The following is a 25,764-nucleotide window of genomic DNA, read 5'->3' as shown; positions in this document are numbered from 1 at the left end:
GTACGGCTTAGAGTCAAAGTGAGGGTGACAAAAGCTGAAGATCTGAATCTTCATTGCTTGAAGCAGCACGTACTAAGCACAGCCTCAGGGCTGAGTGCTGAGAGCTCTCACCTTTCAGAAACCGGCAAAAACCTTGAACCACTGCTTTCTACACAGCTGTTTGCACCAATAAATTAAGCAGTCGCATCCAACACTTTATAATTAAAGAGAACAGTGCCTATTTCTGAACAACATGAAACTAGGACAGCCTTACCTTGTCGGGATGAACGACAAGCACTGCCCGCCTGTAGACCTTCTTCACTTGCTCTGGCGTGACAAGATCCGCCATACTAACAGGTTTCCACTTGGTCTCCCCGGCCCACAAGACTGTATGCATGGTGGACAGCAGGGCTCTTATATTTCTCTCCTTCCCTTCAATCCATTCCAGGATCTGGAGAACATAACGCCACTCTCAATTTATGCCTTACATTAGATAGTCCAGTAGGAAAAAGTTTCTTCATTTCAATAGCAATGACTCCAAGGAGCATTTTATATTTCTTTCCAAGCTTTAGCGAAGCTTTGGAAGATATTTGTCAGTCTCTACTTTGTCATTAACTTTCAAGCAGTGATATAAAAATTAAGACACCTTGAGCAGCTTCCGTGCTAAAAGTACTGAGTTGGTAACACTTATCAACAGTCATTAGATGGAATACTCAAAAGATAAATGAAATGCTTAACTGTGTGGCTCTTTAGCAAGCCTAATTGCACACCTAAAGTAAGCTCGCCTAGAACTCTGCTGTGGATGTGTATCTTTTGTGCATGTCTGGAGTTAAAAAGACTCATGTTGGAGTTTGGCTTCAATGCAAATCTTTTTAAGCTCTAAGTCAGAAGCCTCAATTCTCTCCATGTGCCTATTTGCTACCTGCAACCCAGCAGTCAAATAAAGCAATAGCTAGCCCACTTTTCTAGATCATGTAGTCACCCTTAGTGGTTGCCATCTTAGCCTACAGCTGGGGAAGGTGAGGAGGAAAGGGAAGCGAACATGAAAACCAAAGTGGAAATAGGTTTAACAGTTCCAGGCTGAAGTGACTCAATGGAATAAAATGCATCAGAGCAAGGGGAATGGGGAAGGGAGAATCAGCTGGGTGCTTCAGTGATTCGGCGGCTTGCTAGGGGGGAATGTTGCACACGTTGAGTAGTACCACATGAACTGCTCAAGTTGCGGAGCTTATGAACTGGGAAAACTACTGCACACTTGATGGCCCGACAGACTTGGTTGCACGTGGCTGACATTTGTGTTCAGCATGGTTGCCGGCACACATTTTCCAAGCATTAAAACCTTTCCACAAGATTTTTAAAAAATACTATTTTTTAAAAAAAATTCACTTACTCAGTTTTCTAGAAGTTTGCTTGGCTTTTGCTTAAGCTTTTCCTCTCAGTTCTGTATCCTGCTGTAATTATAATTTGTAATTTCGTATTTCAAATGTAGAGCAGAACAGCCTGAATTTCCTTCCTTCCTAATACATCTGTAGTTTGGCAATTTATTAAAGAGAGATGAAAGAATTCCGAAGCAGGCAAGATTAATGATAGAGGACTGGTTCAATTAGCTGCGCCTGCTAATCAGGGCTGGAGTAGCGCTGACAGTAACAATGAGCAAGCCACTGTTTGCCAAAGTCTGGTTTAGGACAGAAATGTAACCCTGGAATTTTAAATCTATTCCAAAGGATGTTCACAGCTCCAGGGAAGACACGAGAATTTATTATATGGGCAAACAGCAGGAAGTTCTCCCTTTCTGCCCCAAGGCAATCTTATCATGGGGAGAACATCTCTCATTGCACCAAAACCTGCACTTGGCAGAGACGGTCACTGCTCTTTCATCTGGTTTATTTGTCAGAAGTTATTTCAGAACGGAGTTTTGACAAACTCAGCACTTTCTCTAAGTAGTATCTCTCATTCCGATGAGACAGTGGAGACTGGCACGTGAGCGGGGAGCGCAGCAGTTTCTGATGCTACCAAGTTTAGACACCTACTTTGTGGAAAGCGAGCGGGAGAGACAGCACACGGTCCTTGGGATCCAGCGACGCTGCGGAGGCTGCGCACTAAAGTAGGAGCTAAACCGGGGGACAGCTGCTGGCACTAAATGAGCTGGAAGATTTGCTCAGCTGCTGCCCACGCGGGACGGCTGGTGGCTCACTGCCCGCTCCACCTTCCAGGGACAGTGTTTCAAGCAGCCTCCAGCACGAGAACGAAAGACACAATGAATGGTTTTAAGAGCATAAAGAAGAATATTGCTTACTTTTAGTTTTTCAGGGTCCATCTCCTTAGCCATTTCTTCTTTTCTCATCTCAGCTATTGTTTTGGGGCCCTTCTTGTCCTTGTGAGCATTAAAACCTTGACCAGATAATAGATCTTCAAAATCCGCAGACACTTTTGGTTTTGAATCTTGTAAAACAAAAAGATTTGAAGTTGTTATCACAACACAGGTTTATTTAACACTCCTACCCAAGCCACCCCCCACACTTATCACTATAACAATCTCCCAGTGCTAATGAGTGCAGGTTTTCACTAAAGAGGTATAGGCTAATGTTACTTTTCAATTATTATTATTATTGCAGCCTATGTGGAACACAGGACTTCCTAAATATTAGCACGCTGTAAAGTCTAGGACAGGACAACTAGTGTTAAACTTTATATATCATCAAATGATCAGCATGACTTACTTGCTTAGACCCTAACCTTTTAAGCTGTTTGAGCATCAAAGCAACGTTAGAAGGAGACAACCTTTTGGGTGCCGAGCTCTGAAAAGCTTACCGACATTAGCCGGTCCTTTTCCACGCTCGTTTTGTGCTCCCGGCATCGCTGAGAAGCTCACGTTGTAATTGGGCTTGTTCTGGGGGGAGGCGTGAGGGCCGCTGGGCTGGGCTTTGGCCTGTGCCTGCTGCCAGCCGTAGCCGGCCCCTTGCTGCCAACCGCTGCCGCCCATGGGCTGCGGAGACGGCTTCTGCGGCGACGGGGGGAACCCTCCACCCATGCCCGTCGGCGTGGTCGGTTTACTGGCAAACGAAGGGCCGCCTGCAGAATACAGGGAAAGGAGTGATGGTGAGTGTTGGCAAACAGGATCCGGACTTGCCTTCCCAAGAGGGAACCTCAACAGCCACCCCCCCCCCCGCCCAGGCTCCTATTTTCAGCTCTGCCACAAACTTCTTTTTGCAATATCAGGCAAAGCCCTTCAGCTTTCCTGTCGCTGCTTAAAACACAGCACCTGCCTTTGAAGGCTGCACAGGAATCGGTGTAGCAGCCCACTGGGAAAGCTCGTGCAGCTAACGGGGAACCACAGCTGCTGCGTCTCACGGTGGCAACATCAAGTTGACATACGTTGAAATAGCATCTCCTGATGCTGTGCTGATGTAAGACTATCCCACAGAGCTGCGTGTTTCAGCACCTTATTCCTTCAGGGCAAGCTCCTCTGGCTTGGTTTGTGGTGGGAGGAACGTGATGTTAATGTTTTATTATTTGAGACTAACATCCACACTCAACCTTGAGCTCTGAGCCATGTCATGGAAACTGGATCAAGTGCTTTTGACTTAGCCATGAACAACAAAAATGTGGTCAAATATCCTGTGGATGCCAAGTCCTTTGTTTTTAAACTCCATAACTTTGCTACAGAATACATGTTTTAAAAGCACCTCGATGGTTCCGGCACGGGTCTTGGCAGACTTTTTATTTTGCTCCTGCAGAGCAGTTAGCGATCCAGCAGAGGGAACTGGGAAACCTAATTCCAGAACCATGCTGGTACTGACGCAAAGGAGAAAACAAACATCAGACAAAACCACAATGGCTTGAAAAGAGCCGAGGGCAGTGACAAAAGGGAGGGGAAAAAAAACCCCACAACTATTTACCAGAGTCACAGGAGCTGACAGGCTGGGTTTTAAGAAAAACTTAAATGATTTGTCAGAACTGCCTTTCTAACACTGGAGTTGAGGGTTTGCTGATCATTTTCTGAGATAAAACAAGGAGAAAACGCTTGTTTAAGCAGTCAAGCAAGCAGCCCTCTGTAGCCAGGTGCAAATGAAAATGGGTTCAGACTCCACCTTTAGACAGAACTGCAAATTAGGGGCAGATTAGTGATGTCCCACAGGTTTCCTCACAAAGGACAAAAATGAGTCAAGACTAGAAGGAAATGATTCCTCAAGGACCCCAGAAGCTTTGGAGAGCCAAAGGCTGCTCCGAGGTCTGTTCTCCAGTCGCAGTTAAATGCGGAGCATCCTTTGCCAGAGACTGTTCAGACTTAGGAGACAGAGGTCATGCTTTACAATCCATGTGGTCTACTGAGGTCCCAGCAAGTTGCTAGCAGGTTTTTTTTTTTGATGGAGGATCAGTAAAAGCACAGATTTGTGAGAGCTTACAGAGAAACCAGGCAAGAAGCGAAGCTTGAAAGCAGCACTGGCATGCACGTAGACTGGGAGGGCCCACAGAGCTCTTTGTCACATACCAGGCTGTTCATCCTCTATCTCCAAAACAAAGCTGGTAATTTTTATTTTTATATTTTCAAACAAGGGATGCAAACCTGCTAAACTCGCTCCAAGAGTCCCCAGGTCAGCAAATGGATCCAGTGTTTGGGGTTTAGCCTGGTGAGTGGGAGTGCTGTGGAGGGATCCTGTAGGACTGGTGGCAGCTGACTTACTTCCCATTCCTAGGCCACCTTAAAGAGGAGAGATATATATATACACATATATAAAAAAGAAAAAACCTCCGTTTTTATCCCTATTTTTCATGAGTGCAGCTCTTACCCAGTGCTCAGTCGCATGATATTAGAAGACTGCTGTTAAAATGAAGCGTATCATTGTCAGGTTCCTAAGCAGTCTCAGCTCAGCATTGGCCCAGACTAGTTGCACGCCCACTCACAATTAGGCTCAGCAACAAGAATGTTCCCCAGACTGTCTGCGGTGACAGAGTAATTATAACAAATGGATATATTTTAAGAACTAGAAGCCTTCACAAAGCAATTTTTGGTAGGACACACATACTCTCCCCAGATTACAAAGAATCATGCTATTATTTAGCGGCATCCCAGAACGCACAGCACTTCCCAGGTCCTTCTCGTGGCCCTGTGCTGGAATTAAACACAACCGTGTATGTAGACGGTCACCGAGCTCCTGTCCCACCTCAGGCCCTGGGTTCTTGAGGAAAGTTAAACCCAGATTTTTTTTGAACAGAAAGAGCTTGGTAGCCTTTAGCCAGATCCTCACCTGGGGGACGGGGAGACCAGGACAACAGGTGCAGAGAAGGCTGACAAATCTTGATTGAAGTTTTGTTGTATTAGTCAAAGTGCTAAGCAGCAGAAAGTGGGAACCTGTTCTCTGCAGCCACTGGTAGCATTTTCCCTCTGCCTTTCCTCTCACAGGGCTCCTTAAGGATTTTTTTTTTTTTAATGTCCTGAATTTTTATGATACATACCTGGCTTGTTGGGCCAGTCCCAACCACCGGCAACATCTGGTTGTATGGAAACTGTTGGTGTGCTAGAAGCTAAGCAGAATGATTACATATAAATATCTGAAAGTAGCGCAGCAAAAATAACATAATCCAGTGACTACAAAGAGCAGGGGGCAAGGAGCAGGACAGACAGTATTGCGTCCATCTACCATTTGCTAATTACAAGGGAACTTCTCCCTCATGATGGGCATTATGAATTTAATGGTTTCTTTCTGATCTTATACTATACAAAGGTAATTGGGAGAGGACATGGATTTGCAGTGTTCATTTTGTGATAGCTTTGGTCAGAGGCTTTATATATTTATTTATAAAAACTTTACCACCAGAATAACACAAGCGCTTTTGTGTTTCTGAATGCATCTCAAACCCAAGCAACTATTCTACATGCAAAGTGCAAGGATGGAGAAAACAAATGCAGCAAAGCAGCTCACACAGATGTAAACCAGAAAGAACACACATAGTCCTTTCAACCCCGTATCAAATAAAGCCTGTGCGTCTACGCAGTCCACCCTGCCAGCATTTCATTATCCGCAGATACCCGCGCTGTAATTTAATACCTCGTCCTGCTGGGACACTATTTAAATTCCTTTCATTAGTGCAGCCAGCTCCAAGTGTGACCCAACCGCCTTATTCGCAGAGTTAATATCCAACACCCGAGCTTGGCAAAGCAAGGACGTGAGCAGTGCCAGCAGCACACTAGTTCCCCTCTTTGTCATTTTGGCTTTCCAGCAAGACTGTTGCGCCCAAGGGACGTGTGTTAGATGATCAGACACAAATTCGTATCTGAATGTGTTTCAGCCACTGTTATAACATTAAATTTCAGCATGGAGGGGGAAGGGGATAACTAAGGAACATTTCAAACACAGAGAAGAAAAAGTGCAGTAAAGAAAAAAAAATCCTTCTCTTCAAATAAAAGCCAAATTCAACGGTGAATTTGGCCAGGGTTGCTATCAGAGCTAAAGAAAGCAGATGCCAGTAACTAAAATCACCAAAGGACGTGTGTTTTCTCTAGCAGGCTTAATATGCCATGCTCTGTTTAGCTCGATTAATGGTAGTTTGGTTCAAACGAAACCTCATAACCACAGGAATACGCAGGCAGACATTCGTCATGGCCTCTTTTTCATGTATACCAAATGGCTTATTAATTAAGTATAAGACTTGAGCAAAACTAGTCTCATCCTACCACACTTCAAATTATGAATATGCTTTAAGTCTGGAGAGAAAAAACTCTTTCCTGTTTAGTGGGGTTTCTGTGGTTTAGAGTCATTTTATAGTAAGCATCAATTTGTACTTAATGGCTCCATCAGAATTTAAAAGCAGCATTTCACATTTACTTAAATACACTAGAAGAGCCTCACTTTCTTACCCATGTGAAAGGGATCGCTGTGCACAGTTGGTGAAGGACTCCTTGCTTGAAGGAAAGGATCGCCAGGGACAGCTGATGAACCAAGAAAGGAACCCAGGAGGTCTGGACCAGTTTGCTTAGGGCTACTTCCAAATGGATCAAAGGCAGTGGCTGTAAAAACGCATTTGAGAAAACTACATCATTAACTTGTACAAGGAACGTGCTTCAGGGAAAAGGCACTGGTGTGTGGAGAGGAAAACCTAATATCTGCAGATACCAGATCGGAGACAAATGGGAGAGAAACTGGAAAGTATCAGTACCCTACCCGAATTCTAGGGGACCTGGAGAGCCCCATGACTTGGTCATGGCAACACATTTGTTGATCCCATCTGTTTTTTCCAAAGAGAGGGGTTGAATTTAGGAGCAGTCAAAGCGGGTAGTTAGACACTTGAGATGAAGTTTCAACAGGCACATACTGCCAACACAGAAATGGATGCTGAGGGACAGCCTGGAGCTCCGAGCTAGGGCCCTGGTGCAATTCCTGCTTCCTCTCAAGAGCTGAACGCAGTCCAAGATGATTTTAGGCTGTCAAAGGTTATACATGTTGAGGGTAAAAGGAGCATCTTTTAGAAACAGCTGTGGAAAATAACTGGTACCTTTCCTACACAGCATCACTTGTTACTGAAATCCAGCTCATTCTCAAACTCCGTTTTTGATCAATTTGTTTAGCCTACTGTCTTTCATGTAAAAAACAAAACCAAAAAAACCCCAGAGCCCCACACAAACCCAAAACAAAACCCCCCAAATACCCCAAAACAACAACAAAACCCACAAAACCTACAAAACACAACATGAAGTCACACCAAGTCTTATTTGCCAACAAGTTTAAGGTAGAGAGCATCCTGAACAGAGCTGCAATATATACTACTGGATGAAAGATGCAATCCTGAAAAGCTATACATTGTGTTTGTGATACTCCTCATTATTTAGGTTACTCATTGTTTAGGATACTTAATAAGTTACTAGTCTTTACTCATCTTGCAAGCTCTTATTCTTGCTTTTTCATCTTGGGACAGTTGAGCTGTGTGATAATGTTCTTTTCCCTTTCGAGCACTAATCTGGCCTCTGCAAAGCAGCATCACACAACTCCTGCTGTTACGCTGCTCGACAATGACATTCAGAAATCTTTTCCTCTGCCTTGCAACTTGTGTGTCTGCACAACCTTCCCACCCCCGGGCAAAAGCTCTCAGACCGAGCACACAACAGCCACAGCAAGATGAACCTTCTCCATATAGCAGTGGCCCAATATTTTTTCATTAAAACCTGTATTCTTCTCGCCTCTCCTGCCTCCAGCCCTCAGTCTCCTCCTCTTCCCACCCTTTGCAAGTCTCCGTACAAGGAGATTTTTAACTGCTCCTGTCCATTTTGCTTGGAAAACCGCCATCGACAAATCTGGTGTTTGAGTGTAGTAGTAGACAAACCTCCCCAAATCCACTGGTTTTTTTTATTCTAGCTGAGAAAAGACTCAAGAAGAGTCTTCAGAAATTGGCTGCGTGGCCACCCTGCGGTAAGTGCTCCTGGTGCCAGCGCCAGCATCACCCAGGCCTGCGCCTCCTTCACAAAATTTAAAAAACACCATTTCTGTACAAGAAAGTTGGCAGGCGTTGCAAATGCTTTAAGTTATTAGTTGCTGAGAAAAAGTTAAGTAAGCATACTGTGCTCTTTGACGCGGGTACATGTTGACAACGTCAGCTCTTAAACTGTAACATAAAGGATTAGGCCAAACTGAACATGGGGAGCTCAGTGCGGTGCACAGACCTGCCCCCAGATCCGGCCACTTGTTCACATTTTGCCTTTGGCCAAACTGACCGTCTATTTCACAGGCTCTCAGAGAATTTGAGCAACTTGTATTGGGCTCTTCACCTGTTCACTTACAAGTGATCTTCACTTGCTCTCCTCCATTCACTTAACCCTCCAAAAGATCTCTGTTTCTAATAGCTATTCAACCCCTCCTTCTGCCAGCCTCATCTCAGACTGTCTTTGAAGAAACAAAAGATCTTCTTGTATTGCCCACTTTGTCTGCAGAAAGACCAGAAGCGGCAGAACTTTCACAGTCCAGGATCAGTATCATAGCTCCAAACCCCGTCAAGTTAGAAGAGAAATTAAATCCGAACTGCTATGGATCTACCCAAAACCTGAGAGTTTCGGGTTTTGGGTTTTTTTCTATGTGTGTTTTTTGGTTTTGTTTTAAATGAGTACATATTCTCCTTATATACGTTGTTGGACACATACTAAGAGCAAACCTGATGATCTCCAGTGGCTGTCAACATAAAGAGCCAGCCAAACACTTGGGTGAGCCCCAGTAGAGACTTTAGGGAACGAACTAGACAATCTGGTTTGTGTTCTTGACTGTGAAGACACACCAACTCCTGTCTCAGAGTAGCAGAGCTGGCTGGCCTCTTGGGATCCCTCACAGCTCTTCATTTTGGAGAAATGAGTGTACCCAAGAGGAACCCAACAGCCCAGAGCACATCACCCAGCTGGGACTCCCAAGGCCTGTGCCCCAAGCCACGCACCAGGCGCAGCCGCTATTACCTTCTCCCACCCTCGGGGACGGCGACGGGGACGCCGAAGCTGCGGAACGCCGAGGAGTTGACTGCACGGATCCAGGTCCCCCCACCGGGAAGACCTCCTCAGCAACGGGCTGTCCGCTTTGGCTCTGGGAACCAAACAAATCATTCAGCAAGTCTGAGTTAGAGAGGGCAGCAGTGGGCTGCGAGGGAAAGCTCTTGCTCATCGGGCTACCGTCCAGGCCCAGCAGGTCCACGTCTTCAGGCGGAGGTGGTGCTGGAGGTTCTTGCTGCTTTTTGCTATGTTTTGGTGTCCCGTGAGGTTTGTCACCGCTGGCATTACTGTGCTGACTGGAAAGGGACAAGAGTTCGTCATCTGACTGTTCGCTTTCCTCATGGACCAACGCTGCTCGATCCTCTGAGGTGGGGTGAGAGCTACTTTTGTCAGATTTCTGATCTAAATGATGATTAAAAATAAAATTAGGTAGCTGTTAGTTTTGTCATCACAAAGGTCCCATAAAAAAAATCAGCTTATATGCAGAACAAAAAGCAACTGAGAAAACCACGGCAGCATTTTGCTGGATTTTAACGTAAGAGTCCTTTGCAAAGATTAAGTTAAAGTCTTTGCTGGCCTGTATCATAAGGAGCCAGCTTTATTGATCAGGAAACAAAGAGAGAGGTTAATTGACTCTCCTCAAGCCTGAAGAGCCAGCCAGTGTACACCCACACATACAAACTGAAAAAGTTTCTGTGTCAGGACCAAGGATCCAGGGTGATGCCCCATCCCTGGAGACATCCCAGGCCAGGCTGGACGGGGCTCTGAGCAACCTGAGCTGGTGCAGATGTCCCTGCCCATGGCAGGGGGGCACTGGGGGAGCTGGGAAGGGCCCTTCCAACCCAAACTACTTTATGATCTCCTCAAAATCCAGGCAGAACAAGGCTCATTGTAAAGGAGCAGGGACACAAGCCACCCTCCTCGCTGTGCCCACAAGGATCTCTTACACCAGGTTCCTACCCAATGTGGCGCTGATCCAGAGGAGAAATGCTGCATTTGGCAGCACCATGAGATTTTCAAGGCGTTTGGTGCTATTAAATGGCCTTTCAGATAAACACTCTTAGTGCTAAATCCTCATAGCCCTTTATATGACGTGCAACATTAGGAAAAAAAACAGCTTAAATTTGGGTTTAGCATCAAGGAGGCCTTGAGCAAAGCTTTACACTAGAACTATGTCAATGATCTTAGGGGTTTTTCCAACCCAAATTATTCTACGATTCTATATACAGCACAAGTAGGCGATGTTCGATGAGGATGGTGTAGGAAATTAATTCCCACTCAATTGCAACATAAGGGTGTGACCAGCAATACGCTGTGATCTAATAGGAAAGACACATTACAATCAGATCCTTCAGCCTGACTCTGTGCTCCAGGGAGTGCTGGGGGGAAATAAAAAGTTGTTCATCTTGTTTGAAGCAGATTTTTCTTTGAAGACCAAGTCTGCATACCTTGCCAGCTGAGAGATGAGAAGAACGCGCTCTGTCCAACATTTCTGATGTTATCCTGGGGTGAATCTGTGGGACCTCTACCTGCAGCACACAGCACCAAAGAAATAAAATCAGGCAAAACAAAGTTCAGCACGCAGGTAAGCATGCAAATTGAATAAATCTATGCAGCTCTACCTGCCAAAGCAAGAGTGTCCTGATGCTCCTGATGAGAGGAGAACAGAATGGTTGGATTGATGTCTTTTGTCGTGAAGTTCTCCCATGGGGGAGTTAACTCGGTTTGTCTATCAGTAGACTGTATTTCTATCTCCAGTATAACATGAAAGAGCTGAGGATATTTGTCTGGAGAGTCACAGGCATCCAGTTCAGGCCTAAACGGGGACAACAGTTGTACAGTTAAAATGGAATGGATATTTCTGCGAAGCTATATGAAGTCTTTTAATAGATGCCTGCACGCATACTTCTCATCTGCAGATATTCTCCTTCAGCCTTTATAAGGCTTTTATGCTTCAGGTTTGATTAATGTTCAGCTTAAAATACTCACTTGGTGAATTTTAGTGTGGTTGTTCCCAGGGCTATGAATCCAGTATGAAATTGAATTTGGAATATTTGTGTGTTGGTCATCTGAAAAAACACAGAGCACCAGGCTGAACAAGCGCTTAAGTTAATGAAATTAAAGTGTTTGTTTATAGCACACGCAGACAGTTAAGTCTACCTTACTATCAGTTACTATATAGACTAATCATAACTTCTACATAAGCTAATTCATTCTGGTTGTTTTACAGAAAGCAGAGCTTTTCATTCTCAAACCCAAATATTAATATTTCCATCTGTCTTAAATGCTGCTGCTTCTGTCTCCATGCAGCCGAGAGCCTTCTCAGCCTTCATGTCTCTTCTTTCCCTGCTTGGCTTCATTTCTGGGGTCAGTTAAATGAAACCGATATCTGTTTCCACTGAATACATTGGAGCAACAGGTTTGTACCCCAGGACAATCTAATACCATTTCACTTGCAGTAGAGGCTTCAGTAAAGTGTCGCCTATACAGCAAACATCACCAATAACAAACTAGGAGAAAAATATTCATTGGTCACTCTGCAGCTTGAATACCGAGATTTCAAACATACTATCACGAAAATTATCAAGATCTCAGATTAACTTCCCAGTTCCTCTTCCACAATCACAAAAGCCAGAGAACAGCATTTTAAAATCAGCTCAAAGCCTAGATGAGCACAGACCAACAAACATTTTCTCTTTCAGCACCGCTACTCTGTTGTGTTATCGGGGTGTGCTCACTCCAGCACCCCTCTGTTCTCTCTCCCCAGTTTCCATTGTCTCTCAGTTCTCTGATCTGCAAGTATTATGAGGCTTTTTGGCTATGGAGAGGCTGGGTCTCTGACCAGCCTGCAGCTGAAATTGTCTTTCTCATCCCCATGACTGACCAATCCACATAAATTACCTTTTTGCCCTAATGACCAAAAAAAGATGAAGGCTGCTCTACAGCAAGCAAAGCAGATACCACGCAGGAGCGATGGCTCAGTAAGCCAGTCTAATCTGAGCAAAAGAAAATCTTCCATCTTCTTCGAGTGCGTAGGTAGAGGCTTTGGTGGTGGTTTGCCCTGAGCTGGTTACTGATGAGGAGTTTTTGTCATCTACATCTACCCCGTCATAGACACCATCTCCATAGAGACCTCAGAGGTATCATGGACTTCTCCAAACCCAGCTCCTTGTTTTCACTTGGCACTGCTCAAATTTCTGTTGTATCTACTGTCAAATAAGGAAACTTTCTACGTCACGAGTGCCATGTGCGTTCTCAGACCCTATATTTAGCCACGTCTTAGTACGTTGCCTCTACCATGCAAGAGGAGTTAAACAACTCTTACTTTTGCTTGAAGGCGTCCCCCAATGGTTGATCTCATGTGGTAGACAGAAACAACAACATCTCCATGGACAGTGGCTCCCAACGGAATTAGGACTTTCCCTTCTTGCACGCGGTATTCTCTTTGAAGGGAAGAGAAGAAAATCCACAGTTATGCTCCCTTCCACAATGCCATCACCTCCCAGCAACAGTGTCGACAGAAAAGCCATCATCTCATTCAGGTCGAGCAAACAGAAGGTGCATTCAGGGCTCTGCTTAATTTTAGGCTTAGTTCAAACAGAAACATTTCACAGGGGAAACCAACACAGCACTGAGCACTGAGCTATATGAAACTTCAGGCTCACTCTGGCAGGCTTTTTCCACACTGGGCAGTAATTTTCAATTAATAGATGCATTCCATCGTTTGCCAGGCAGCCTGGCCATGAGCGCAGCGCAGGCATTAGCCATGTTGCAGCAAAACCAAAGCCTCCTTGTGTTAAGCTCCTAAGGACGGCAGAAGATGACGGCAACTCACTTCATTCTTTCGTACTCCTGGGAAGTGGTGAGGATTCTGGTTTCTCCGCTGAGGATGTCGCAGAAGGGCCGGCACCCATTTCGTTGCTTGTTGAAACAGGGGACTGGGCTGAGGGTGACTGACTTGATCGTAAGTGGTTTGCAGTGAGGAATGACGGGCTTGTCTGCTATCAGATCACAAATGTATCCTATATACCTGCAAACAGAGAAAGTCATTACCGAAATCTCCATGCCAAGTGACTAGTTTTCATTCTGAACTTGAAGTCTACCTTGAAATCCAGTGAAAGTGGGATTCTTTCACAGTTCCAGGACAGGAGTTTCCACGTACTCCAGCATCCTTGCAGCTGGCACAAAATCTATGCTTCTATTTCTGCTTAATTACAAGAATGAGAGCTCAAGAGGAAGGCAGTTGGCCTTTAGCTCTGAGCTGAAGATCATTTCCCCTCACCTTTCAGGAGAGAAGGTGCTGAGCAATGTTTTTTCTGGTTTACCAGTAGCAGTTTGCCTTCTATTTACATGCACATAGCAGATTAATCACTTTGTTAGTCATGTACTGAAGGATCGTTATTATTACATTCATAACACTAGATCTTTGGTTTGCTCTGAGAGGCAGTTTTTCCTCTGCTTAATGGAAATTGGAAAAAACCAACCAACCAACCAAAACCCCAAAAATACATTTTTACAGCGTAAACTCCTGTAAGGATGAAGCTGATGCAGGGACGGGGATTCACCCCGGCCCTGTTAACCACAGGTTTGCGAGCGTTCCTGAACTAGTGAGCCAAGCCATTACAATATTTGATTTTTTTCCTCCATTAGATCAATGTGGGTAAAATGGAAGTGGCCACAAACATCAGTTAAGACCCGTCAAAGCCAAGCGCCCGGGCTGACGCACGAGGACTGCTTGGGCAGTTTTCAGTGTGAGGAATATAGCTGGCTCGTGCAGCGTTTAGCCATGTACTCTACCTCCTGTGAGATGGCCACAGTACAATTCCAGGTCTCTTTGTGTTCAGCAACTGCACAGCAGGGCCGGGATTAGAGAAGAGGTGGCAGAAACAGAACATCGCACTGACCAGAACTGCCGAGGCTGCACGGCCATCCTGTTAAGGAAAGGGGCAAGGGGAGAAAAATATGTAAGTGTCAGACGCATCCTTTAAATTTCAGCAGAATACTCTCCATTCTTCCTTAAATCACATAAAATAATTTCTCCAGAAAAATTAGGATTGAGACGGCAAGATGATGAGGAATTTCCAGTGCTGTGTCATTTGTTTAATACCTGGGACTTCAGTGAGCAGCACTGGCCTGGATCAAAGCAAAGATAATATCCAGTAAGCAGCTAAATCTGAGGATGCTTCACACTTGTTTTGAAAGCCCAGAAGTAAATTTTGTCTACAAATGTTGGTGTTTCATGGCTGTAATATCATAATTATTTCAAACATAGGCCTGGAACTGACCACGGGGGTCAGAGGACACCCATCCCACAGCTGCAGGCACTCGTCTAATAGAAATTCAACCTAGAAAAGTTCACGAACAAACAGACAAAAATCAAGCCCAAGGCTCCCTCACCCAAATACATTCGCAGCCCTCAACATACAGATGGCTCCTGAACAAGTCTAGGTTCTCTTTAGGGGGATTATAAGGCTCAGGGTTGACAGGCTATTTGCCTTTTTAAGGTTTAGCTCCTGCCAATTGCTCTGAAAAGATCTCTCAAGTTCATATAAACTAAGTGGGCTTCTGCAGACTTACTAGAAAGTGTTAAAAAACACGCCCTGTCCTTTACAGAATTATTCAGATATTCATTGCTCAAAGGACAGTAAAGGAATTTAATTCTTGAGCTAGATTTCCAGGACTGGAGGCATCAAGTGCGTCTTCATCTCTGAATGGAATTTATATCCCGTAGCCGCTGGCTGTGCTATGCAGAGCAGAAATGCCAGACACGTATGTAAGGTCTATGCAGTTTGGGATCAGTCGTTTTCCCCAGTCCTTCCAGTTTATGCTGATCAGGGCTGACAGCCTCCTGGATTTAATTTAGGCTTCAGGAGCAAACCAGAACTCTCTTTTGGGGCATTACTGTCAATATTAAAGGTTGTATGGGGCAAATTACAAGTCAGTCATATAAAATCATACTATTCTCACGCATCTTGTCTACACATTGCCCAGTACTGAATAACCCTTATGGAGGATTTATCAACCACGTCAGCGGTGGTGCAGGAAGAGAAGCAGAAAGCAACTGGACTTCTTCAGCCAGGCCTGACAAGTAGGGACCACAGGAGACTTTAACAATCTCGGTTTCACAGTTGACAGAATTCCAAATTAAGTGTTTTCTCCCCAGCTTCCACCAGTAACCCTCAGTCTAGAGGCTGCATTTTGTCTTGTGACTACTTATAATAAAATGCAAACCCACAGCAGGCTGACAACCCTTACGATCAGTTCTCGGGTGAAGTTCAAACCTTTTTGCTACTCGTCACCTTGCGTAGTTGACTGTTGGAATGATTGTGACCTCTCTTGCTTTGCATTCCTGCTTCTCCTTCAGCATTAGGTCTTCCAGCTTATCTATGTAGCTGCACAGAGCAGACGAAGCCTCTTTCTCTGGGGTCCGTTTTATTACATTTCTTTTTGCTTTAGAAATTGTCACCATCCTTGTACGCAGCCTCCAGACATGCAACGTGCACCACGAGTTATGACCCACAGGTTTATAAATGTGGTTACTTTCTGGTGTACTTGCCATGCAGTGGATGACACAGACGTTTTTGGGGTTCTGCTGTAGCCAGTTGTGCATGTTCTTACAGACGGCGTAGAGGTTGTGCAGACTGGGCGCTTGTCGCACTGGCCAGCTACATTCGGATACCTGCAGGGATTGCACGAAGAACAAAAGCCAGCTTCGTTAGAGCGTTAAGCAAGGCACGCTTTGACAAGAGCTTTCTGCCAAGAAACGTACTTGTCTCTTACAACCCCAAGTTATGTGCTCGAAACCTACTCCACCTCTTCTCATGCATAATTCTGCTCTGTGACTCATGAATTACAAGGAGACAAACAAAAAAGAATTCTCAGCTAAATATCCTTTCATAACACTCCAGTCTCGCTGCAGCGCATTGATTTCTGCTCTGCCTAAAGCCTTTGTACAACTTGTCCCCGAAAACTATGGCTCCGATTTTTCAAAGGACACTGAGCATCTGTTGTTCTCAGTCGTTTTGTGTCATAGGATTTTCAAGCCCTATTTGACAGATATTAGGCCGATGAAAGGGAAACTTCTGTCCAAAAAAATCATCATATCAGAGTAAGTATAGTTAAGAGATGAGCCAGAAAAGTGAATGGCTTCTTAGAGCTGAAAACCCACACATCGTGAAGTGTGTCTAGATACTATCCATCGATGTACTAATTCTGAGTCATCACATTTATGTCAAGAACAGTCCTTGCAGGCTCAAACAGCACATCAAATAGCCTTCTACAGACATCTCCGTTTCATCTGGTTTTAACTGAAGTATCTTTTTTATAAAGGCATTTCTGGCTAGAAGAAATTTAAAGGAGGAACATCACGAGGTTCCCTTTCTCGGCTGACATTTGGATCCTGCTTAATGAGCGCCAGGGGCAGGAAGGAGATGGCTTGACCAGATGTTCTAAAACAGCTGTATGATTTCCATACCAGACCATTTCATCTCTCAGAGCAAGGAAGTGTATTTAAGGTTCTCTCTTATATACACCCACATAACATCTTACAGCAGCAACAGGAATCCCCACTCAAAGCGGAGAACTGCCAAGCTGTGCTGCCATAAACATTTATTCAACTCTTTAATAAAGCCAGAGTACTGATACCATAAATGACATATTTTATATTATAAATTACATCATGCCAATTACTTTGTTATTTCTGTATCAAGCAAAAGTCTTCTCCACCCAACCCCAAATATTTTTGCATCATGTTTCTGAAGGCACAAGACCCACTTGCAATTAGATCATTAAAACACAATTCAGATTCCAAGTGGCTGTTAGAATTAATATGACCAGTGACCCTTTCACTGACAATCTTCTGAACAGACCTCATGACAACACACTGTCAAGCATCTGGCAAAGCCATTGTCACCTATCAAGTAAATAATATACATTTCCCAACAGGCCATAATTGTATATTTACTTTGCCTGTAATTACACATATGCCTGCTGGTTTGCAATTAGGAAATTAAATATGCGCTATGTAGCATTTCATTTATTTCAAACATAACCTCACTACCGCTCATGACTTACAAAAAAGTAACAGGAATTCTCCTAGAGCTTTGGAAATAAGCAGCCAGCACTTGTTTTACTTGAGCAGTAGGGCAGCAACAGCCAAGAATGTGACCCATCAGGAACGCTCAAGTTTGGTTTTGTTGTTTAATGCTGTATTTGAGTTGCATGTTTTCAAACTGCTCCCGGTGGTGAGGCAGGGGGGAGAACAGAGCACAACCAGGTTTGAGCAGCGGGTTTTAGTGTCCATAGCCCCCTCTTCTCCTCTATAGACTGGGCGCTTGCGGCTTCGTGCCCCACGCAGCCACGTTAGGGCAGGGAAACGGCCCAGCAGGACATTAATTGTCACCTCCCTCCCGTGCCACCACGCAGCACAGCGACCTACTTTGATCCTGGGAAAAAAAAGTTTTAGAGTTCGGAATTAAAAAGCCTTTCACTTCAAAGACCAAGTGTGCATCTCAAAACTTCAGCTCATCTGGCATCTTCATCCAGAAAATACTCTTAATGTGATTTCACCTCCTTGATAGTACTTTTTTTCCAATATATATGAAGTTCAATCTCATATTTATAATTGTTTCATGTTTCATCTGGTCTCATGTACTATGTTCTGCACATATTGTTTTCCTGAACAATACTTGGATTCAGTGGCTCCTAGCTCATAACCTGAAAGCACAGTATTTTAATAAAAGATGCATAATTTTCTTCGTATGTGTGTGAAGGCAATAGCTTACAAAGCACCTAGTCATGCTCTGAGAGTGACACACAAAGTCATCGGCCAAGGCGTTGGGTAGGGTAGGAGATAAAGTACAGAGGATGGAGAAGTTATGGCCAGGTCAAGCAATGCACCAACAGATGCTCAATGCTGGGCTTTCAAAAGTAGATCTTTCTCCTCCCACCACCAGCAACATAGTGATTGCACCAGAACCGAATGGAACTGAAGATTCAGAGCCCTTGTTATCTTTTAATTAGTCTTTCCTGTTCATTCACTCCTATTTGAAGTCATGGCTGGTTACCGATCGCCACTGAGAAATTTGCTTCAAGTGTGAGTGATTTCTGGTGAGCAGAGCAATTGCTGAAGACAGTTTGAGGTGTAGCTGAATCTAAAATGAAATGAGGTTTACGGTGCATGAGATTAGCTTACCCTGACCAAGGGTTAAGCCTGGCAACTGCTGTTGCCCTTTTTGTTGAAGGCAACAAAAAATAAGGATTTTTTAAAGTCATCTCTCCCTTGTGGGAGAGGGAAAGAACAGGAAGTTTTCTGAAAGATTAGATCTAATCTTGCATTTCAACAGCAGCATTTCATAGAGATTTCCTCTAAAAGCTATTAATGAACCAGAGCCTTGCAATGCTCCCCTATGCTGTTCTGGTTTTAGAGAAGGAAACTGGGGCAGAGCGTGGAGGTCAGTTTTTTTAAAGTCATACACTAGTGGAAGAGCCAAAACGCCCCTTAGATCCAATGCCCTCAGTTTCCAGCCCTGTGCTTTGCCTGATAAGGGCTCCTGCTTAAAGCACAACTGAAGGTCTGTTCAACGTGAAAATAATCTACCTTATTTTGCGGGTTGTTTCTTTCAAAGCGATTTCATTTTACTCCTTATTTCTCTGCAACAGCTTCCAACAGCCATGTAGGAGCCAAGAGCAGCCCAGGCTCAGCTTAGGGCAATGCCACGTACTCTCACAGGCTCCTAACACAAGCATTACGCCCTGAACTTCCCAGCTCTCTAATCCCCATGGTCCCAGGCATCCACTAAAACACAAAAATGACCACGGCACTTCAGAAACAAATATAATTCCTTTTTCGTCATGTTCTGCCATGCTCAGGATAGGCAGAAACGGGCCCCAGTGCCCATTTTCCCAAGAATTTTCACCCCCTGCTCTGGTTAAGCTCTCGGAAGACACTCACCCGGTTGTGAAACTTGGCACTGCGATAATACTTGGGTGACAAGTTGAAGACGGTGTAGTGGTCAGGATGCCTGGAATCCAAAAACGTCCGTACGTCTTCGATGTGGTTCCTGAAGCCCAGCTCAACGCCTTCAGCCGGAAAAGACATCACTAGAAACAGGAGAAGAAGCCAGGCTGAGCGTGCACCAAAACGTGTTTATGGACCTCTGAACCCTGCGGTATGTCAGGTTTTGTTTTTCCAATAAGCAGTACTTACCTATGATTCTTGAGGTAATGTACGAAATATCCAGCTCTCCCTTGGTGTAACTAAAAGAAGACAAAGGAGGAGACATACATCACGCACACGTTTACAAAAGACAGCCCATCACAGGAACCAGAAGAGTGTTTTCCCGCAAATATCTGCTTTTGACACAAGTTAAAAATGATCTTAAAACCAGTTCTTTGTACTTTATGGTTATGTCTTAAGAAGAGGGTACAAACAGCTTCCTGCAGACAGTGATCCAGCCTTTCCGTCTACATACGCAATTAACTGGATGCAGAAGCTTGCAAAAAAGGTCCCTTTTTCCCTTTTGTCATTAATTTTCAGGAAAAATCTCTAGTAGTTTGTCACTTTGCAGATCCCTCAAAGCCTCTGAGGTCTTGCATGCATTAAGTCTCTCTAATTTATCGTAGCCACACACGTCTCAGAGGCAGGTAGAGTGCCAAGCACAGGGGACACCACCAGCAGAGGTGACCAAAGCAAAGTCACCTCAGCGCTTTCTTCTACTCCAAAGGTGGCTTATAGCGAAGGGAACAGTTACATCAGCAAGAACAGTCTCCTTGCATGGCAAAGAGACAGCATACAACAGGGGGCAATTTTCAGTGACAAAATATTCCAGTGGTGGCTGAGCAGAAGAACCCTACAGGGGTCAATGGGGGCATCAGAGACCAAGTGCTCCCCTTTCACTGGGGGGGCCTTTCCAGATTTATGGATGTGGATACTTGCTTACTATGAAGCTTAATTTTTTTTTTTTTTAATCGGGTTTTCCTGCTTCCTTGAGGCCAAATACCAATTAGGAGACAGAATCAAAGAAGCCACTTGTGATTTTTACCTCCTTCCTTCATTAAGTTAAGCTGGAAGCTGTGCTGTGCTAATTAAGACGGCAGCTCAGACCGGCACTTTGCAGCTCGTGATTTTACCTGTGTTAGGCAGCTTCGGCCGTACTGTACCTGGCAACAGATTGCATGACCTTTGAAGACGTATCTTTCAGGGTATCCTTCAGGTTATCCTTCAAATTGCTGAAGAGTCTCCCTGCTCCTCCTTTCACCATATCTAGCAAGCCTCCCCCATAGCTGGACTCCATGTCTGGTGATGAGGCACCTTCAAGTACAACAAAACCAAAGCCAACATCACTTATTTGGAACAAATTCACAGAGCCAACAAACACAACCGCTCTCTTCAGACCAAATGTACCCATGTGCGCAGCTGCATGTCAAGCGTGGGGCAAAAATAGTTTTGAAGTCATACTTTTCCAGAGATGAGAGAGCATGTTCTTGCCAACTGGGCTCAGAAACCATCAGCGACTCTGAGCGTTGTACGTGGGTTGATTGTTTAGTATCCGTACAGTATGGACAACCACCACACAAGCCCCCTCACCTCTCAGGCCAACACAAGACCAGCTCTTCAGCTCATTTGCCGATCATAACCAAGACCAAGTCCACAATTACCTCCAACACATTAGTATATATGACAGCTCTTGAGCCTAATCATCACAGCTGAAGGATGTCTTATGAGTATCCAGTTCTATGGATATAGGAGAAGTCATCAGAGTGATCTTAAGTCACTTAAAAATCCAGTTAGGTTTGGAGTGGAAGAAAATGAAAGTTTGGGTTTTGGCGAGAAAAGAGGAAAGTTCAGGAATTAAACTTGCCAGATGAGAATCTTTCTGCATATTTGCGTGCTTGCAGCCTTAGTGCAGGACTCAGCAAACCGCCAAGGCTAAAGCAGAGCAGGGCTGACCCCCTTGGGGAGCTTCTCCTTCCCAGCCTGAAATGGCACGAACTGCAGAGTCAATAGGAGACCAACGAAGACCAAGAGCCATTTAAAGTGTTATTTTGGTGGGCTGTGATATGGCCTTACACCTCAGGTGCTTGCATTTTGCAACTGTAATAACTATTCCGCTGTCCTGACTAAGAACCCCTTTGTTGCAGCCTTCCTTATCATAGCAGTGCTGTGTTAACAGCATCATTCTTAGAAAATTAGAAGTATAATAAATTGGATGTAGACTTGAGCAAATGTGGTTTTGTTTTATTGCAGAACTGACTTGTTAGACGCAAACTTAGTAAAATGATATTTTAACTGCTCATTAGATACAAATTAAGCTCTTGACTATTTAAATTGCTTTCTGTTCAACTGTTTTGATCTTTGCAAAATTTACCTACATTCCTGTAATTATACATTTGTTACCTCATTATGTCAGATTAGTCAGAAGATGTAGATCCTCTAGCACAGCAAATTAAGCAACAAGCAGCCTATGTAAATGCACACCACGCTCTCGGGTAGTCCTAATAATCAAGATGGCATCTGCAAAGAGTTGCCTTTCCCAGAGCACCCTGGAAATCTGAGCACATTTGTCCTGCTGTAGAGCCATGGGACAGCTGCTCTGTAAAAACAACTTGCTGGTCATTATTAGTTACTCTGGCACCCAGAAATGGCAAGATTTATCATGGTTAAGGCAGGCTGGTGGCATTGCCAGTGTTCTTTATATATTTTACAAAGCGACCTTACAGCTATCACTGCTCTGGTTCTATAGTGTGCCCATGAGTGGTTAGATACATGCTACTGAAATATTGCTCACATGATCATCATTACTCCTGCTGATTTACTCTCTAGATTACCAAACCCATTTAATGGCATTCACTCTTTCAAACCTACTAAGCTATCAGTAAATATCAATATATATCTAAACTGGAGGCTCCACTGGTAAAGTGATGCTATTTATTCCTCTGTGCACAGAGGGTGCTTAATGCTCTCTGGTGTGGCCATGATCTGCATGCACGTGATCCATGTGCTAGACCAGTAAAATTAGAGAACATCTCATCTCTGCCAGCTTCAGAACAGAAGATGCCTTCTCGAGGCACAGGAATATTTCTTTTGCCAAACCACTTGCGAGTATCTACTTCAAGTATGATTTTAAAAAAAGAAAGAAAGAAAAAAAATCGAAGTAGCTCGTTGGCTTCCAAGTGTGGAATAAGTGCTTGATCTCTTTTCAAAAACTTTGCTTTCTTATTACTTTGTGCTAGGAGAGCCAGAGTGGAAGGAGAAGGTAATGTTCAAAAGGTTTTTTTCAGTCCTGCAGGTCAGCTTTTAAAAGAAAAGAAGGCAGAAAGGTGGTAACTGGGAACAGGGGAAGGGGGCAAAGGGACCAGAGGACCAAAGGTACTGGACAAATTTTTATTGTTGTAGGAGAGCAACAGAAAAGCTCCAAGAGTACGGAAAGCCTAGAATCTTTAGAAATCAACTCTAAGGAAAATTTAAAAAGTGAGAGAGGAGGATAAGCAGAGCAAGAATGAGAATTTAACTGTATTTCTAGAAGCAGCAGCTGCAATTAATTCCACATTTACTACGTACACTAAAACAGAAACAGAAAGAACGGCTAATGAAGAAATCCAAGCTGGTGTCACTCAACCAAGAGCACAAACCTGGTATTTAAGATTTAACGGGAGGCAAGTATTACTTAGCTATTGTGAAGCTATTGAGGAAGCTTACAACATAGCAGCACTATGTACCACTATACCAGCTGCAGTAATTTGCTGGGGTATCTTTGAACCACTGGATGAGAGCAGCATCCTCCATGCTGACAAAGATGCTCTTTCTCAGTTACTAGCAATGATATGGTCTTCACAAACTATTCACAGAAGAACAAAATAAATACATTCAAAGGCTCCTCGGCTAGGCAGCATCTCCTAGAAAGCACAAAGATGTATAAAGAAAAAGCAAGGGTTAACGCATTAAGATAAAAACCTGACAATATATACAGAAACCTAGAAGAACAGAGGAAAAAAAAAATTAGATTTCTAGGAAAAAAGAAGGGGAAAAAAAAAAAAGGTAGCCTGCCCCTGCATTTTCTGCTGAATAGAACATTTCTGTGCTACACCCCTCTTGTAAATTGAGACCCTCAGAGTGACTGCAGAGCTTTCCAAAGGACAGTTGTAGGTCCCTGGGTCACGGGCAACAGATGGAGGGGGCACCAGGACAGGGAGGGCTGAGCCCCACGTGTCTCCTGTGGAATCCAGCCACCTGGCCAGGCGTCACCCAGCGCTGCCATTGCACGTCCCCCAGCCGCGCTCAGAGACAGCTGAGCTCCTGCGTTTGCTCTTCTTTGAGCATAAAAGTCCTGAGAAAACAGCAGCTGAGTTTTCCCTCAAGCACACGGGTCAGCCTGGAGAGGACCATGACCTGGTCTGTGGTACAAGGAGGACCAAGGACACCCGCTCGGTCTGGAGGGATGAGCCGGTTGTTGGTCCCTCTTCAGGTTTCACCGTGCAGATAAGGTGACCACCACCAGCTGGTCAAGATATTGAGTTAGCGGTGTAACAGCATTTCCCTGCGCGGAAAGATCTTCCTGCCAGAGTCGGGTGGTATTACCCGGAAGACAGAAACAGTCCTTTCCCTTCACACAAAGGCAAATGGCACATTTTGTGTTAAAACAAAGTGCCCAAGGGACATGACACCTCCTCCCTCCCCTCCAACCCACCAGGAACTGCATCCCCTGCGCACATTTGACGTGCCGAGGCCAAAGCCAAAAACGCACACTCGCAGACCCCACGCAAGCCCCAGATGCACCTTCTGGTACAGCAGGAACAGGAGCTTGCAAGCTTGTCTGTGTAAAAATAGTTTGCTGCGAGGCAGCAACGCAGGAGCCTGCCACGGGGCTCCGATCCCAGTTTTCGGCACGTTGTCACGCAGCAGTTCAGTGGACGCTGGCCATGGGCTGCAGTTGCTGTCTAGAAGCCTCGTTATGGAGAATTAGCCTCCACGTATATGGGATGCATCTTGTTCCTTCCACAGCAAGAACTCTTTATTAACCCAGTTATTGGATATTCCCTGAACGGCTTATTGCGCTTCGGAGGCACACTCTGACCTGTATTTGTAGCATGGGTTTCACAGGGATCACTTGCTAATGGCGGCCTTTTCATTTCCTAAATATTAGGAACTTTAATGTAGTGGTTTCATTGCTGCATGTGCACTGCAAAGTGTTCCAGGGGTGCACGGGGCGGCTCTTCTTGAACAGCTCCATTAGGTGATGGCAACAATATCTCAGTGAGGAGCCTCAGGTCAATGGAGCGGCGTGGAGAGACACAACTTCATCCATTCGGCTGAGAAGGTGAAGTTTGTATTTGTTCTAGCTGAAGGTACTGGCTCTGAGGGGAGACTGTTCTGTGTTCAGAATAAACCTCCAGCAGTCCCCAACTACAGCAACAACCTGCTGCATTTCCTTAAAAAACTCTTTCTTGGCATCAGCTAAAGGGTGAGATTTCTGCAGCTCTGGACAGGCTACGACTGAAGGAACCTCTGCTGATGGCACCTTGTGCTGTACAGGATGTGGGCTGGAGAGCCCAGAAATCTTAATTAAAGCACTTAAGCTCTCTCTAGCTAATTTACAGAGTATCAGGAGAAGGATGTGCAGCGCAGGAGGAGAGCTTCCCCTCCCAAGGCAGAGAGACTGCTGAGACACCGCAGCAAACGCTGTGTCCCCATAGACACGTCCCACCACAGCGGGTGCACAGCCTCGGAGGAGAACATGGTGATCAAGTTGTGCCAGGGAAGGTTCAGATTGGATATTAGGAAACATATCTTCACAGAAATGGTTGTCGGGCATTGGAACAGGCTGCCCAGGGCAGTGGTGGAGTCACCATCCCTGGAGAGGTTAAACAGACATGGAGATGAGGTTCTCAGTGACATGGGGTAGTGCTAGATTTGGGTTATGGTTGGACTCAATGATCTTGAGGGTCTCTTCCAACCAAAATGATTCTATGATTCTAAGTTCAGAGGATGCACTCATGGCTCAGCACAGCTCCTTCACCTGCTGTCCCAGCGCGACCTGCTCACCAAAGGCACAGGCATTACACCAGAGTGATATGAAGTGCTTTGGTAGGACAGCTTTGGGGTGTTGAGAGGTTGCAGAGGTTGATACTCATCGGTAGTGTCAAAACAGACCTGCTGTCAATGGTCTTCCCTTAGTAGAGCAAAACCATCAAAGTGTATTCAAGAAGAGTATCCAAGAAGAGTATCCAAGAAGAGTATCCAAGAAGAGTATCCAAGAAGAGTATCCAAGAAGAGTATCCAAGAAGAGTATCCAAGAAGAGTATCCAAGAAGAGTATCCAAGAA

The 25,764-nt window shown here is 44.7% G+C and overlaps 1 protein-coding gene across 2 annotated transcripts in view; it reads right to left on the bottom strand.

Annotated features, from left to right (window-relative positions):
* The window catches only part of DNAJC6 (DnaJ heat shock protein family (Hsp40) member C6), a 49,197-nt gene that overhangs the window by 2,817 nt on the left and 20,616 nt on the right, over positions 1-25,764 (bottom strand). For both annotated transcript variants that reach the window (XM_065655945.1, XM_065655944.1), the window contains 17 exons: positions 20,603-20,753; positions 19,650-19,699; positions 19,395-19,543; positions 15,999-16,121; positions 14,240-14,373; positions 13,278-13,472; positions 12,768-12,885; positions 11,432-11,511; positions 11,065-11,258; positions 10,891-10,971; positions 9,413-9,844; positions 6,839-6,988; positions 5,437-5,505; positions 4,547-4,681; positions 2,791-3,051; positions 2,276-2,421; positions 254-430 (listed from right to left, as the gene is read on the bottom strand). In XM_065655945.1, coding sequence (XP_065512017.1) covers positions 254-430; positions 2,276-2,421; positions 2,791-3,051; positions 4,547-4,681; positions 5,437-5,505; positions 6,839-6,988; positions 9,413-9,844; positions 10,891-10,971; positions 11,065-11,258; positions 11,432-11,511; positions 12,768-12,885; positions 13,278-13,472; positions 14,240-14,373; positions 15,999-16,121; positions 19,395-19,543; positions 19,650-19,699; positions 20,603-20,753 — 2,645 coding nt within the window. The remainder of the gene's footprint in view (positions 1-253; positions 431-2,275; positions 2,422-2,790; positions 3,052-4,546; positions 4,682-5,436; positions 5,506-6,838; positions 6,989-9,412; positions 9,845-10,890; positions 10,972-11,064; positions 11,259-11,431; positions 11,512-12,767; positions 12,886-13,277; positions 13,473-14,239; positions 14,374-15,998; positions 16,122-19,394; positions 19,544-19,649; positions 19,700-20,602; positions 20,754-25,764) is intronic.

Source organism: Caloenas nicobarica, chromosome Z (genome assembly GCF_036013445.1).
Source record: "Caloenas nicobarica isolate bCalNic1 chromosome Z, bCalNic1.hap1, whole genome shotgun sequence".
NCBI classification, from domain to species: domain Eukaryota; kingdom Metazoa; phylum Chordata; class Aves; order Columbiformes; family Columbidae; genus Caloenas; species Caloenas nicobarica.
Note: the sequence above shows the minus strand (reverse complement) of the source record. Positions and strands in the feature narration are given on the sequence as shown.